Here is a 16236-nt window from a genome sequence, read left to right as displayed (position 1 = left end):
TGTGTTGGCAAAGGGCTGGATGGAGCATCCCTATCCAGTATGGACTAGCACAGTAGCTCAGCCTTGATCAAACACAGCCAATGAAAGCAGGGGCTGTGACAGGCAATAACAGGACTGTACACCATGTAAACATGACAGAAAAATGTCCTGGTTGATGGATGGTCCAACCCCATGGCGCTGGTTGATTTAAAAAAAAGATAAGCCTACTGCTTTCAAGTAGACGCTAGTTATAAATGAACGCAGCATAGAAATGCTAGCCGCTTCAGCATTTCTTTTCTCTTCTTTTTGTCATTTGCCAGAGGGTATATTTACCTTTTAGTATTATGGAAAACGTCTGTCTGTATTTGCATGAAACAGGTGTGTATCTCGGGCAACGTCTTAGTCAAAACCACACAGGCCTGACATCCAAACAGACAAACTTCTGTGTCCCGCGAAACACTTGAGCGAAACACGATACGCTGGGAAAAGATGTTTATCCAACCCCCCCTTTCATGGTAACTGAATGGCTATGGCTGCGTATGTCAAAACAGCGAATGAGGTATGGCAAATGGCTAGGACCTGTCAGCTCTCCGCAATTGTCGGTTTGCTTTTTCGGAGCAGGGGTGGAAGTGAAAATGGAGACAGAGGAGGGAAAGAAAAACATGCAGGCGTTTTCAGCCCGCTGTCATGGCACTTAGGATCCGTTGAAGTATTTTCACCCAGCCGTTTGGCTTCCATTGAGAAGTAATCAGCGAGGCAGTGAAAGATAATATTATATCCACTTTAGTGGTATTCGGGCTGCATGCAGGTTCATGCTGGAGTATAGTCTTATCTCTGTTTACATATTTGAGTTCTCAATCCCTCACTCAGCCCCCACCTCTCTGTCTTTGTCAGGGCTTGAAGCTGGCTGGTGGGTGGGTATAGCTCTCTCATTCTCTTTCTCGCTCTGTCTATTATTCTTGTTCTCTCCCCTGTGTGTGTCTCTCTCTCTCTCTCTGTTTATTCCTCCATGTCTTTTGCTTTAGGAATCTCACTTTGTTACTTTTGTTTATGTATTTCTCACTCTCTCTAGCTCCATATCTCCCATTCTGTCTGTGTCTGTTTTCTGTCTCAAATGTCTCATTAACTGTCTCCACGTCTCTCTGTTTGTCTAACCCCCTCCACCACCACCACTACCACCCCTCCTCTCCGACATCTCTCCTTTCCTTCCTTTCTCTCCGTGGCTTGTAAACCAGCTGGTGGGCCCAAATAGAGGATGCACTCCTGCAGGGTAACAAAGCAGTATTGTGGAGATGGTTTGCGGGGACCGTTCTGCGGGGCCCCTTAAGCAAAGCTGACGTGCTTCTAAAGAATCACAGTCTGCGCGGGGCTGCACTGCGGCCTGCAGAGTCACTCTGAAAAGGTCTCTGAGGTATGAGGGAGGACTCGTAGGGAGGTGCTGTCATCCCCCTCTCCTCCCCTGCCTCCTTCTCTGCTGTGCTGAGATGTGGAGGGGGGGAGGGAGGAGGAAGTAAGGGAGGTTTTATTAGAAGTGGCAGTCGTTGTCTCCAGTCGGCTGGGTAATTACGCCGGGCCCCGTCCACCCGCCGTAATCAATCGAGACAGCTGCCGCCGCCGCAGCGTTCAAGTCCAGCGGGCCTGCCGTGTCACGCTAATTAATGAAACGATAAGCCTTAGCAGCGTGCGGGCACAGGCGGGCAGTGCAAATAAGTCCTGAAGGGCTCCCTTATTAGTATTTAAAAACAAAAGATCCCTTTCAACGCAGGATTCATCCTTTAAGTTCAAAGTATAGCCCTCCCTCCGTCCGTCCCTCGCTCACTTCCCTTCTCCTTGCCTGTTGGCTGTCTGCCCGCAGTGACCTCAGGGTTAGCTGGGGTCATAAGGGTCAGCAAAGTCGGTGAGGGGTCAATGACAGTGAAAGGGGGTCACATTCCAGGCTGACAGGGTGGGCCATGTTGGAGAAGGTCATTAGACTTGAGCTTTTCCATTGAAAGCTCCAAGATGTCCTCCCCCTATTTATTCTGGAAAGCCTGATGGCACTGACCTCAGACGACCTCCCGGCGTTAAAAAGCAGAGGCCCCCATCTCTCCAAAGAACACTGAAAGTCTGTGGGGGCGGTCCTGATAGATTTACAACAGCAGTAGGTAGGTAGATAGGTGTGTGACTGTGGCATCCCCATTTTGGACATGTCATTATGAGAAAAAGGAACACAAGTTTGAAATAGCCGATCTACAAGTTCACAACAGGCCACAACGCGACGTATTATGAGCTTGTACATTTGCTATTCTTGAAATAGGGCTTAAGCACGCTGGGCAAGACCTAGCCGGTTGAGTGTCTAAACGAAAGTGCCGGAATTTGGTGGAAGTACCGCACAAGGAAATGACGTTGATGCTTTACAAATCCGTTTACGTGTTGTGATTGGTCGAAAAAGATAGTTTCCGGGGGAATACGTACAACGTAAGTCCCTCCCCTATAGACACTCTCTGCATTGGGTCGTGACCAGGCTTTTCTCTTTGCAGATGAGTAAAGGCTGGGAACGAGGCTAGGGCTTAAGTGGTTAAATGAAACATGAACTGTATATGAATGTATGAGCTAGACATGACACCGGAGTGCATTAACATTCCCCTCTCCCTCTATCCCGCATGCACACACATACACACACACACACACACACACACACACACACACCGCTTATCCACAATAGACACATACTTGCCATGAGAGAATGGTGGCATATGCGTCCTTGCGCCATATGGCTGGGGCTTGAATCAGGTCCTGATAAACTGAGGAAGCACTGATTCATCTTCTCACCACATGCACACAGCCTGAGTTGCCAGCTATCTAAAATGAACATTAGAGGTTTCTCTCAATTTCTGCCCAGGCCTGGGCTGTGAACGTGTTACAGCTTAACACCCTGCTCCCCGCTCTGCGCCTGCTATCCACTCCTTTTGTCAACCGCGAAACGCAGGGAAAGCGAGAATTAATTGAAACGCGCCAGCTGTCCCGCAGCTCTGTCTCTCTCTAGCTATCTTGGCCAGATACCTCACCCCATCCCACACACGCACACAGACGAGACACGCACAGTTAACATCACTGAACAATTTGTGAAAAAGTGCCTCGCCTGTCTCTCCCTTGCTCACCAGCTTGGGAAATGTTTGACGCAGATTAAATAACAACAAGCAGAAAGCCATGCATTGCATATTTCCTCTTGTGATTTTATTATTAGAGTGACGATTGGCCAACACTTTAGGCTCCTTCTGTTTCCCAGGCATCCAAGATCATTTAGAGGGAAATGAACTAGTTGTCGTTTCAAAAGACCAAATACCACGCAGCAACGACGTCGGTTTCCATAGCCATCCTGTCATCTAGCGGTATCTGTTCACCATTTCCCACAGCCACACGTGACATCAGTTTAACAGAAGAGAGAGACACAAAATAAGGTAACCCAGTCTCTGGGACTCTCAGCCATCGGTAGAGAAGCTGTTTTAGGCAGGTTCCATTTCCGGCTCTTCCTGGCATCGTTGAGCAAATTGTCCTTGAGCAAGACGCTGAACCTCAAACTGCTCCCAACTAAACGAGCAGGTTGCTGTCTTATACGGCTGCCTCTGCCGTGAATATGAGACACTGCATTTTAAACCACTTTGAGTGGTTGGAAGACTAGAACAAAACGCTATATAAATTCAGTTCATTTATCATCAAGAACAGATGGAATATATGTGTGCACATAGCCAATAGACATGGTTATAATGTGATGGGTTAGAATCCATTTAATGCCCAAGTGTTGCTTTTTGCCCGCTCTTTGGCAATCATTCTCATCAGAGATGCCTCTAAGGAAAAAACCTTTACAATATAAAGAGAAGGAAAATATCCCTGTCAGCCGTCACTGAACACAGAGCCAGATCGAAGTGTAGCAAATGATGGCTTTACCTCCTCACACCCTAACATCTTTATTTGAAGAAACACCATTTCAGTTCAACATCTATCTGCTCACATGTTGTTGTTTTGTTTGCTGCTCAGCTGCTCCCAGATTGTTTACACTGTCACATGAAGCAGTGAAGTGAGAGAACTGGAGGTGTTTGCCTTGTAAATGAATGTGGCCAGTGGCTTTTTTTGTGATTTTCATAGCCTCTTGATTATTCCCCACACATGCACACACATACTATACTTGGACATGTACACACACACACACACACACACACACACACACACACACACACACACACACACACACACACACACACACACACACACACACACACACACACACACACACACACGTTGGGGTTAAGAATTTGCATACCCTCATATCTAATCTGAAAAGAAGCTATTTGCATACAGGTTCTATCTCTGTTGAATACTGGTTGTCTATTTTGGCAGCAGGCAGGTGATTCATAGGATGCCTGCATTTGCATACACGTGCATGCACAACCTAAGATCTAATAGTTGTTGTTTTTTTAGTCACAGGATGAATGGACAGGGACACTCTAGGAAGAAGCATAGAAAGGCTCTCTCTCACGTCTCACATCAAAGTACCCCTAACATTTTCTAGCTTCATCATATGTGGCCACCAGGTGTGTCTGCCAGACTTGAATTGTTTAACAAAGGACCCATATAAAACACTGGATTAAAAGCGATGGCAGGGCATTTCAAAAGCCACTGTTTTGCATGTCAGCCACCAAAACAAACTCCACCAGGCCATTTTGAAGTGCAAGCATGCATGGACGATGCATTCTCCCAAAAGAGTTTCTTTTTCAGTAGCTGTAGCTGTACTGGAGCCAAACATACATCAGTGTAAAACATCATAGCCTCAACCTACTATTAGAACCCATGGAAAGGGCCTTGGAGTGCCACTCAGCGTTGTGAGGGCTTTGTGCCGGGTCTCACAGCACACCAGTAATCCAACCGGGTCCACACAAGTATTGCTCTGTACTCTGGCAAGGACCTAAGCTGCTTTCAACACCTTGAATGTACTTACATGTTGTACAATTTGTATGAATGTTCAGTATTGCGTCACATTTTTGCCCGCTATGCCCACCCCACTGCGCCCACTAGTTTCCGCCCGGTAGACTGGATTCCTTACGGCACATTGCTGCATCCCACAGGTCGGGAGTAATAACGCAGTTTGTATTATCTTCTCAGTGCAAATTATTTACAGTGCCCACCCAAATGTCCAGCTCTTCAGCACTTATATCCTCCACTCTCAATAACCTCCTGGCTGTGTCCAGCATACTGTCGGCCACGGCCACTCAGTGTCGGCGACATGGACAGCACATAACTTTAAAACCAATCGTTTTTGCTCTGTTGTGCTGTCGGCCACGGTCTCTCTGCGTCTGTGATGCGATCTGTTTAAGGAACAATTACCAACACGTCACGGACAGAACTTCACTTCTTACCGCGGTCTGTTGTACAAACAGACTGTAGGCATGGGAGGCATAGGGCAACACTTTATTTTTCTTCACTTAACTTTCTTTACTTGCTGACCAATTGTGCTGTTTTATTTGATTTGTTCAGCGTCTACTTACGTGAATTGCATCTCTCTCTGTGTGTGTGTGTGTGTGTGTGTGTTAGGGCTGTCAAACGAATATTCGATATTCGAATATTGGGAAAATATGTATATTCGAATACGAAAATTAATATTCGAATTAAAAACATATTTTTTATTATTAAATAATGTTTATTTGACAGGGACAATACAAAAAACAATGTATGAAGTTATAAAAACAAACAAAATATATGTTTTATTGGATCCGAGCACTCGATACATTGTTTTTTGTAACTGTTTCTGTCAACAACAACAAAAAATTATAATAATAATAATATGTTTTTTTATAATGATAATAATAATATTTGAATATATTCGAATATCTGCACATTTTTAAGACCAATATTCGAAATCATTTCCGAGGAAAGTTGGCAGCCTGTGTGTGTGTGTGTGTGTGTGTGTGCGTGTGCGTGCGTGAAAAGTGTATCTTTGTTTCAAATCTTTTTTTATTGTGAAGCACAGGGTAGGATTATACATTTCTGTTCATATACATGGATTGCTTCCTTTTTTTCCAAAAACAAACAGACATATACAGTACACAAAATAGACAGGTAACATGAAAAGAATACACTCAAACTTAAGCAAAAAACAAAGGGACCCCCCCGCCTCCCTTCCCCCTTCCCAGAAGTGCTGCCCCAAGTGTATCTTTGACCACTTTATTCCCTTAACATACGCCAGGGATTCCCAAATGTCTTTATACCACGTGACCCGACACATCATTTACTACATGCCAATAAACCATACGTGACAACAAAGGCCTTACTCAAAAAAACACCTTCATTGCTCACTACATCTAAACAATTACTTTACTTTTGCCCCAATAACACAGGATCAGCTCTACTTATGCTTGTGTACTGCTCGTACAGTTGAGTTTTATTCAGTTTAAAGTGGTTCACAGGATCGATTACACTAGGGCCAAGCTGAGTAAACTGTTTCATACAGATTGCTCTTGTATCAGGTGTTTTTCTCTTTGGCAGACCAGACACAGACTTTCTTTTTGTTGCCCAAAACATTCCTGTTTTTGGACGTCCCTTTCTGGCACTCTTTCTATGGTCTGTGTCACTTAATTGCTATTTTTGGTGTGTCTCCTGTTGAGGACAGGTTTACCAGTTGTCAGGCTTGACCTAGTTGTGATTGCTTCACTCATAGCCAGATGTCGTATATTACTTCATTGGAAGAGTCCTAACCCCCTGGCAAAACATCTTGGTTAAAAGATTTATTGTCCTTTCTTCATCTAATATTTTCTTGGATTTCATAGAATTTGTGACCCCTTTCTCTCTTGTATTGACTTCGATAGACACTTAATTGGATTATGTTTTTTGTTTTGTTTTCCCCCTTTCTTTTAACTTTTTATTTATTTATTTATTCATTCATTTCTTTCACTCATGCAGGAGGGAGGGTGGACAAGTGGGCTTGTTTGTGTTAGTTTTATGTAAAAACACAAACAAAAAAAACAAAGGGCAGTTCTTTCATATTTGCATATTGTTTATACTCTTTGAATAAATCTGGACATAATGTGCGCAGCGAAGTAGTTTATGGAATACTCCCTCGTTGACAGCAGAAGTCAGCGCAGGGCCAAGCCTCCCCCGACTCGTCTCAGCACCATTCCAAGCCATACCGAACCATCTGGCTGCATAAGGGGGGTACAGAGGGGCAGACCAGTGCCAGCTCTCCAGATGTTCCACAGGGACAGGCAGGGGTCACGTGTGAAGGATATGAGAGGCAGAAACAGCTGTGCAGTGACTCCCAAGTTCACACACACACTCGCGCACGCACGCACACACACACACACAGTCCCCGCTGGACACCTCAGTCGTCAGCTGCATGTTCCCCTGGCCTGCCGTCTGTCTGATACCCATCATTCCCAGTCCCTCCATCACTCACTCCCTCCCTCCCTCTCCTGTCCACCCTTCCCTCCTTCTGTTCCTCCCTCTCTCCTTCCATCCATTTCCCCCTCTTCTTCCATAGTCTATAATCACACAGCAGTCTTACTTCATGCTCAGGGTGGATACGGTGATTTCTTCTCCCCTCTCTTCTAGTCATCCGTCCATCCCTTCATCCCTTTCCTCCTTCCATTCCTGACATAATTCTTCCCTCTTTCAATCCCCCCCCGTCCTGCTCTCCCTCCATCCATCCACCCCCCCCCAGCACAGAAATCCCCTGAGTAAGCAGACATAGGGGCCAACAGGAAAGATCAATAGTGTCATCTGGTGAACAAGGGGGCTGCCAACACCACCACCTCTCTAGGGAGAGAGTCCCCTCGCCCCACCTCCTGCCCCCCCCAGTGCAGTAATCCAGCATACAGGAGTGTGTGTGTGTGTGTGTGTGTGTGTGTGTTGAGGGGGGGGGTCACTCTACCACCGGGCTGTCCTCCAACCTGCCTGACTCACTCACACCATCTGCTCAGATTTACAGGGCTATGTACTCTTTTCATTTTAGGGCGGGGGGGTGATGCAGCCATTCACACAGCTTTGGTCTCGTAGGACTGCTTATATCTTATGGCTCACCTATGGTCCACCCCCCCCCCCCCTCACGGGCCGGAGGTTTGTGTGTTCCAAGTCCCAGGGGAGAAAGGAGAATAGAATATTGCGCACACACACAGACTGTGAAGGTTTCTTCCAAGTGCTTGAAACTCTGGCTGACAGTTCTTTTTTTTAATATCCTGAGAGGGGACATCGAATGAGTAAAGATTTAATATACATATTGCCCTGAGATGACAATGTGCCAGAGAATTGCTCCTGTCATCTTGCTCTGTGTTGTTTACACTCAAAACGACCGATGCTATAAAATCACTGACACAACAGAGAACTCTAACATGTAAATAAGTAAGCCTGTTAGGACCTGGTTTGACTCACTCAATCAGGTTTTTTTTTTCCTGCACGTTCATTGTCTTTGTATTTTAAGCCTTATCATGATCCGGTCCACACTCTGTGTACCAAGAGCCAGCCGTGATAGCATCTTGTCACCAGTGCTGAGGCCAAGGGGATAATTGAGTATTATGTAATCGTACCGCAATGGATCTGGTTAGGTTCTATTCACACTCTGCTGGCCCTCATTAAAATGAACATGTGTAAGCGTGTTTACGCGTGTGTTGCGTTTTGTTTTGCATGTAGTCAGTATATTCAGGGCATCTTTGCATTTGTTTGTTTCATATTTCTTTATGTGTGTCTGCGCGTGCACGCGCATGAGTGCTGTAACCATGCGTCTGTATTGTATGTGTGTGTATCTGTATCAATTCACCTGTGTGTGGGCATATGCCATCCTGTGCACACACATACAGTATGCAGGTGTGTATGTATTTTTTGCAACTGTGTGTTTGTGTGTATATGTCTTAGCTGTTGGAGTAGATTTTAATGATGTATTGGGTCAGGGTCTGTCCCCATTAGAGCCCATTAGAATCATCATTAAGTTTCCCTGCTGCCTTGCTGTTGCCCGGCTTCCACTGTGAGCAATGAGCATGAGAAGGCTTTCTGTGTCTGTCTTCCTGGTGGTGGGCTGTAACACCAGACTTCTAACCAACACCATCACTCGCCTCGCATTGTGTCTGGGAGAGCAGGTTACCACGGCAACATCAGCCCAGGGCGACATTTTGACTGGATATTTGCCTCTCTCTCTCACTCTCCCCATCTCTTTCGTCGCTCCTCTTGTCTTTCCTCCCTCCCTCCCTCCTCCCTCCGTTCCTCATTTCCTCTCCTTCCCATCGTCTTTTTCTCTGTTCCTTCCCAGAGACAAAGCCCTGACTCTTCCATCTGTATTCCAGACACCTATAAATCTGTAGCTCTATATAAGCCCAGACCTCAGAATTCATTTGAAAATCGTGACACCTCAGCCAGCCCCAATTCCCCTGTAAAACGTGATGGCTGAGATTTGGGAGTGGAGTTAAAAAAAAAAGAAGGGGGAAAAAAGCCTTTCTGCACCCCCTCATTTATTGGTCTTTTTTTTATTGGTGTTAGGATCCTTGACAGATTAAGCTGGCTGTTAATAAGGACTGGGTATCCCATTAGCACAGCCTGTGTTACACAAGCTCTTACTGCCTTCAATAGCAGCTCTGGACTCGTCTTGTTTTTTTGTTCGTGCTGAGGATGAGCACACATGGGGTTTGTGCTTTTTTTGTAGCTAAAGCACTAGAAGATGTAAGCCTTATGACTGAAGTCCATCTGTATCCCGACCACACAGAGAAAGCCATTGAAGACGTTCCCTTTATCCTGCCTCTGCATCAGTACTGTGTGTTGTGGTAGCCAGTATGGAAGTCCCCCTTTAGTGTATTTAGCCCACAGCTAATCTGCAGAAATTCCATATACAGTTGTGGCATTGTAGAAGTCATTTTTATTTATCCTGCTTTGTTACTGTATGGTGGTGTAGATGTAGATGTTATTATATTGTATTATATTGCACAATAGAAGCAACAACATACATATGTATATAGTAACATGAAACGCTCCTGTCTTATCAATCAAGAAGTTAGGTGAATTCTTTAATAGCTGAAAAGAGAGCAAAGACGAAGTGGTTAGTTTGTTACATAATGTTGATTAGGAGCAGATAAGAGGGCCCCAATCTGTAGACACAAGTTGTGTCTTCCTCATCCGCTATCAGTGTTCCTCGTGAAGATTAAGTGATGTTTGTATAGTTAAACGATTCCACAGCTGACAGCTTTTGATAAGTTCAGTGGCTTAACGTCTGTATTGTTGTGGTCATTGTTGCATCATTACCGTTTTCCTCAAACTGTATTTCTTGGAAGCCCTGCGGTCTCTGAGGTCTCTCTCTAGCGGGCTATTTTTCTGATATTCAAGGAATGGTAAAAATGGTACAAGTACTTAATGACTCATTGTTAAGAAAGAAAGAAAAGAAAAACACTGGGCAATGCAGCGATCTTTTCTGCCACTTCCATCTGTCTGGTACAAGCGGTCATGTAATTACAGTCATTAAAGTGCAACAAGCTAAGCTCCAAAACGTTGGCTGCTCTGTGGAATGCCGGGCCGTGAAAAGCTTCTCACCCGGCTGAAAGGGCCCCTGATGAATTGCTTAAGATGAAGTGGCCTAGTTCAAAGTCTTTTGCTGTGGCTTTGCAAATCCCCTGAAAGATCTGGAAGAGAGGAGAGAGAGGCGTAGTGGCAAGAAAGGCCACGATGAGGGGCCGTGATCTCTCTTCACAGCACAATTGAAACATAATTATTTCATGCCAGATTGTGTGCTCAGCAAAGCCCTGAATGGGGGCCCGACATTTAACTTTAATTAGCTGTGATTTATTCATACCGACTAGATCGCCGGCAGAAATTGGATCATCTGATTATAGTCAAGCATGAAAATGACCTGATTAAGCACTTAATGAAACCTAGGGAGACGGGAGAAGAGAGAGGAACCTTGGGCAGAAGACATGGAGCAGAAGTACAAAGTGGTGGGGGGGCATGTTACACCAGACCAGAACCAAGCTTTGTCCCCCTAGATACATGCAGTTCCAAATGGAGTTCATTATAAATCCATTATCTTTCCTTTTAGCATCAGCTCCTGTTAAATCAAACCAGAAAGTGGCTTGACACATCTGAAATGACTAATAATTAATTTGTGCCCCGAAAGAGCACAGTACTGCATTATCATGGCTAAAATCACAATCCTGTTTTTGTTAGCGATCATGGTAAATTAATAATAATTGATACATTTCTCATCTTACAAGAACATTTGCCTTTTTATGGAAAAAGAAGTGAAAATGTTTCAGTATTTACAATATATCAGTAGTCTCTATGGTTATATCTTGTAAAGTAAAGTATCTTGTTATGAAAAGTATCATGTAATAACTTTTGTTTTGATTTGGTACTATATACTGTAAATACGTACAATTTACTTGACATGGCAACCCCTCCCTCCTATCTCTCTTGTGTCCCAAAAAGTATAAATGCATTTCCAATGACACCTTCTTTTCTCATTATTTCCTCGATGCGAACAAATGAGTTTATAGACAAGACTCCTTCTCTGACGTTTGCCATCTGCTTTTTTTTTGTCTCCAGTTGCGCCAACGAATGAGAGGAGTCCTGAATCCAAGACTTGCAGCTCAGCCAAAGTCTCGGGGCTCCAGCGCAGCCAGGAGCAGAGCATCAACGGCCAGGTGCCCTTTCCGCCACCGGTGCCCAGCAGCCCCACCCCAGCCTCGGCCCCCACGGGCTCCCCGGCGCCAGCAGCGGCGGCTGCACCGCCTCCCTCTGCCGAGCCTCCCAGGGCGCGCCTCCCCACCCCGCCTCCCCTCCACGTCAAGCGGGAGCAGCAGCCTGTCTCCGTCCCTCTCTCCGTCCCTACCCCTCCGCTGCTGAGGGCAGACAAACACCACCCCCACACCCACCCCCACCCCCACCCTCACCCTCACCCCCACCCCCATCCCCACCCCCACCCCCACCCTCACCCTCACCTTCACCCTCAGTCTCCCCACCCTCAGTCTCCTCACCCGCACCCGCATCAACACCAGGAGTCGCGGCCACTGCCGCCCTCCCAGCACCACGCACTTCGGCCAGTCATTGGCCACCAAGTGCACCATCCACTACAATACAGCTCCCTCCACGACATCAAGTAAGTGTTTCTAAGACCACAAACAAAAGGTTGTTGCCCTTACGACAACTGTAGTTTATAATGAATGGCCTTATTCGAGTATACTTATACTAATCTGTCTATTAACACATTGTGTGGCAAAAGCGGTCCGGGCCGTTTTTGAGAATCCATGCGGGGGGTGCCATAAACGGTCCGGACCATTTTTGACCCATCTTTGAGCGGTGCAACCGCTCCTATAAGAGGGTTTAGGACCCATCCGTGGTGAAAGTTTTTCTTTCCGTCGTGAAAATTTGTCTTTCGCTGTGACGCCATGCTGTGGAAAACACGCCCATAGGCTAAGCTTTGTAGGAGGTGCTGTGATTGGCTAGCGAGACGCATTATGAAATTAATAATAATGTAAAAATCACACCCTGTGTGAAGTGGGCGGTGTCTTCCTAGCTAACCACAATACTGAATGGAGTCAACCAATATATATGCTTTGATCTGAAAGAGCCACTTAGTGTCAGCATGTGTCTTGCTAGCTAATCACAATACTGAATGGAGTCGATCAATCATGTACAAAAGATAAATACATTTATCTTTTGTAAAACACACTTTATGATGGACAAAACCATAACTTAAAAAAAACAATAACTTGGTTTTTTTTAAGTTATGGTTGCTTATATAGGGCTATGCACATGTGTCATGTGACACTGGCCAATCACAGTCCTGAATAGATTGTGATTGGCCAATCACAGCGCAGGATAATTGTACAAATTTCCAAACCTCACTTTTAGGGCCGGTTTCACTGCCCAAGATATTTGTACATTTTTCCAAATCTCACTTATAGGGGCGGTTTCACCGCCCAAAAAAGAATGTAAGCAGGTCACTTCGCAGGACGTGCTGTGATTGGCTACCGAGATGCATGATGAAATTAATAACTCATAAATAGCACCGCTCACTTCACACTGGGTGTGATTTTTTTAATTATAAGTGGGGCCCACGTGGGGCGCTCTAACCTCTCTGAGAAGGAGAGGCCGGATGTGGATCCATGTCAAAAATCCTTCCGGTCGGCCTCTCCAATGTTAACTCCTTGACTAAAAGCTTAATATCTCCATTTCTTTTTAACGTGGTGGAAGTGAGCCGTTTTCGATCGGCGATCACTCTGCAATGGAGGATCGCGTTAGAAATATTATTGTTCCAGGCGTTAGTCGGGACCCTCTGCCGTCTCGCACGCACGCTTTGTTTACATGCACTTCCGCGTCGGGGCTTCTACAGCACGAAACGTATCAACATAAGTGGATGGAAGAATAGCAGGCACTGAACGTACAATATTTTAATAAACCTCTGGCACACAGTGTGTTAAAGGGATAGTTCACCCCCAAAATGGCTTTTTTTCTATCGATTAGTCACCCCATAGAGACTTGAATTCATGGATATTTTTTTTTTGTTTTTGTCGCATTCTAAGCCAAAAATTTGATGACCGGCAGCGGTCATCAAAACAAAAGAGTCTCCTTTGTATCTCCTACCGGAACCGCTGCCTACCGGTCCGGTTTTCAAAAAAAGATTTTTTTTTGGGTGAACTATCCCTTTAAGGTAATTAAAAGTATTTTAATACCTACCGGTAATAGTATTGTTTTAGCATTTAACAAACAACTACATACATGTGTGTAACAATGCAATGCTGATGTGTATCAATATGATTTTCTTACACTTGCATCACATCCTTGTACTGTAGAGTACACTGTGTCGTGTATTAGGAAGATGTTCCAGTAGAAATGTGTACTTAACAATACATGCATATGTACTTTGCACGTTTATACACAAGCTAATACACAAGTTATTTATGATGGATATTTTCAGGGCTAATACAGAAATGGTTGATACAGTTGAAGGTCATTTTAAAGTGGTTCTATAAACTGCTGCCTCAAGGCATAAATCTGTATGAAAGGGGAAAAAAGGAGATGAGGATTTATATGACACAGTACAATATCCTCCATGTTGCTGTACAGTAACCGACTCTGTCTTACAGTAGTTCAGGCATTCATTAACAGCTTAGAGCATAGATTTACTGCTGGTTTCTCATCGTCTCTCTTTCTCAGATTGCCTGTTTTTCACTTCACTGCAGGAAGCTTAATTGGCACGATACATGGTCAAAGCATAAGGGCAAACCTACCATTACAAACCAAGCAATTATTACGTAATTGTTATTATTTATAGGAAAATACTGCCCTTACGTAGCACAGAGATAGCCATGTAGATACGTGTTAAAAAATGTCAAAGGTCGTGACTCTGAGTAGGTTTTATCTACAAAGAATTACACCGATAATAAGTGACAAATGGCAGATTAACTCTTTCTGTATGAACCATACTTCTTTTTTTTCGGGGGGGGGGAGCTTTTTCTGCCTTTATTTGATAGAGTACAGTAGACTGACAGGAAATGGGGAGAGAGATGGGAAGTGACAGGCAGCAAAGGTCGTCGTGGAACGGGACTCGAACCCGCGACACGCTGTCAGGCTACATTAGCAGCCTAGGTGCCCGGACCGATACGCCAGCCGTCCGGGCCTGAACAATACTTTTTGACAGAGACAGAGTTTGACAGGAGATTTTGACATTTCCAGTGATTGTTCTCAGTTTCACCACTCCTTGGTGTTTGTCTGTGTCAGAGCGCCATATTAACTTCTCTCTCCCTCCTGCTTTCACAGCCACAGAAACAGCCCGGTGGGTCTACCCAAACAACACCACCTGCCCCCCTCCCCTCACCACCACCACCACCACCACCACCTCAGTGGGCTCCCGTCGCCGGCCCCGCCGGCCCTGCCCCTCTCCATAGCCAACCTCTCTACCTCGCACTATTCCTCCCTAAGGAGCCAGGCCCACCGCCATCCGGCCATGTTCGCTACCCCTGCCACCCTGCAACCGCCGCCAACCTTACCCTCCAACAGCCTAGTGGTCCCTGGGCATCCTGCTGGCACACCGTACCCAGGTACCAATATATTCTGCATCTCACTACCACATAAGTACCACAGTTGCTCTCCAGAGGAACCCAGAGTACTGTCCTGTTTTTTTATTCTAGTCGTCAAACTAATATAGTTTAAACTAATATAGGCCTGAAACATGAAATGACAGCGTGTTAGAGTAGAAAACTAATTCTGGGGAACCTGCAGTGGCAGCAGTCGGTTGAATTTATGTACATGAAAATGGTTCCTAAACCAATTCAAATCCCTTTAAACTTTTTTTAAACTCCACCAAAAACAAACCATAAGTGTTAACATAAAACATTAAATCCTTACTGTACATTCCCGGCATTGCTGCTTTCTAGCTGTTAGAGTATGATCTATGAACACAAAATCATTAAAGTACATTAAACTTTGTTTAAACATCTGAATATCCACAGTTACTTGGCGTCCCTGTTATCACTATAGGAGAAAATCTTCATATAGCACATCTACTGTACACCTTGTGAGCTTGTAGATTGGCTAGTTTTGCCGCACAACAGCATCGTACGATGAAGTGCCACATAGGGCTCAAGTGGTTAACTGTAGCCTGCGTGCTGACTGTTGACCTATAATGCTTTCAATAAACACATATACATTTGTGAACCACTTTCTAGCTGCCATTGAATGAAGCTGTCTTCATCACTGGGGTTCTTGTATGTTCAAGACACCGTAGGTTTTTTCTAGGCATTCTGCCACTGTGTGAGGAACGATGTCTGTCTCCTCTTCTTCATAACCTATCTATAAGCTCACAACGTGTCTCATTGGGAGCTTGTGGCTCTGCAAAGCCCTCCTATGATGAATCATGCTCAATACTGTGTTATAGCATACGTGTGGGAGAAGGGGGGGAATAATTATGAGAATAAAAGTATGTAAAATCATTATAATTATAATATAATTAATGACTAAATTGGGAGAAAAAAGGGGTAAAAAGAATTAGCTGCTCTAAGTTTTACTAAATCAATACAAAAATAAATGTGCTGTTGAGGACTCTTAACACAATCAAAATATTAACTTAACCATGACCATTAGTAATACCAAACTGTATATTTATATTATACTAACTTATGCTGTAATTCGGTGCTTGTCCCTTTTACATGTACTGCATTATGTTAAAGGAATATTCCAATTTAAACGATTAATTTAACAATAACAAACTATTTAACAGTTAAGTTTTAATTCAGTCTAATCAGAAACATAGACCTG

At 44.7% G+C, this 16236-nt stretch overlaps 1 protein-coding gene across 10 annotated transcripts in view; it reads left to right on the top strand.

The window, feature by feature from the left end:
- The window catches only part of fbrsl1 (fibrosin-like 1), a 380812-nt gene that overhangs the window by 341310 nt on the left and 23266 nt on the right, over window positions 1-16236 (top strand). For all 10 annotated transcript variants that reach the window (XM_080433944.1, XM_080433942.1, XM_080433947.1 and 7 more), the window contains 2 exons: window positions 11524-12076; window positions 14740-15020. In XM_080433944.1, coding sequence (XP_080290070.1) covers window positions 11524-12076; window positions 14740-15020 — 834 coding nt within the window. The remainder of the gene's footprint in view (window positions 1-11523; window positions 12077-14739; window positions 15021-16236) is intronic.

The sequence above is a fragment of the Gymnoscopelus braueri genome (genome assembly GCF_963280865.1).
Source record: "Gymnoscopelus braueri genome assembly, chromosome: 7".
NCBI classification, from domain to species: domain Eukaryota; kingdom Metazoa; phylum Chordata; class Actinopteri; order Myctophiformes; family Myctophidae; genus Gymnoscopelus; species Gymnoscopelus braueri.
Note: the sequence above shows the minus strand (reverse complement) of the source record. Positions and strands in the feature narration are given on the sequence as shown.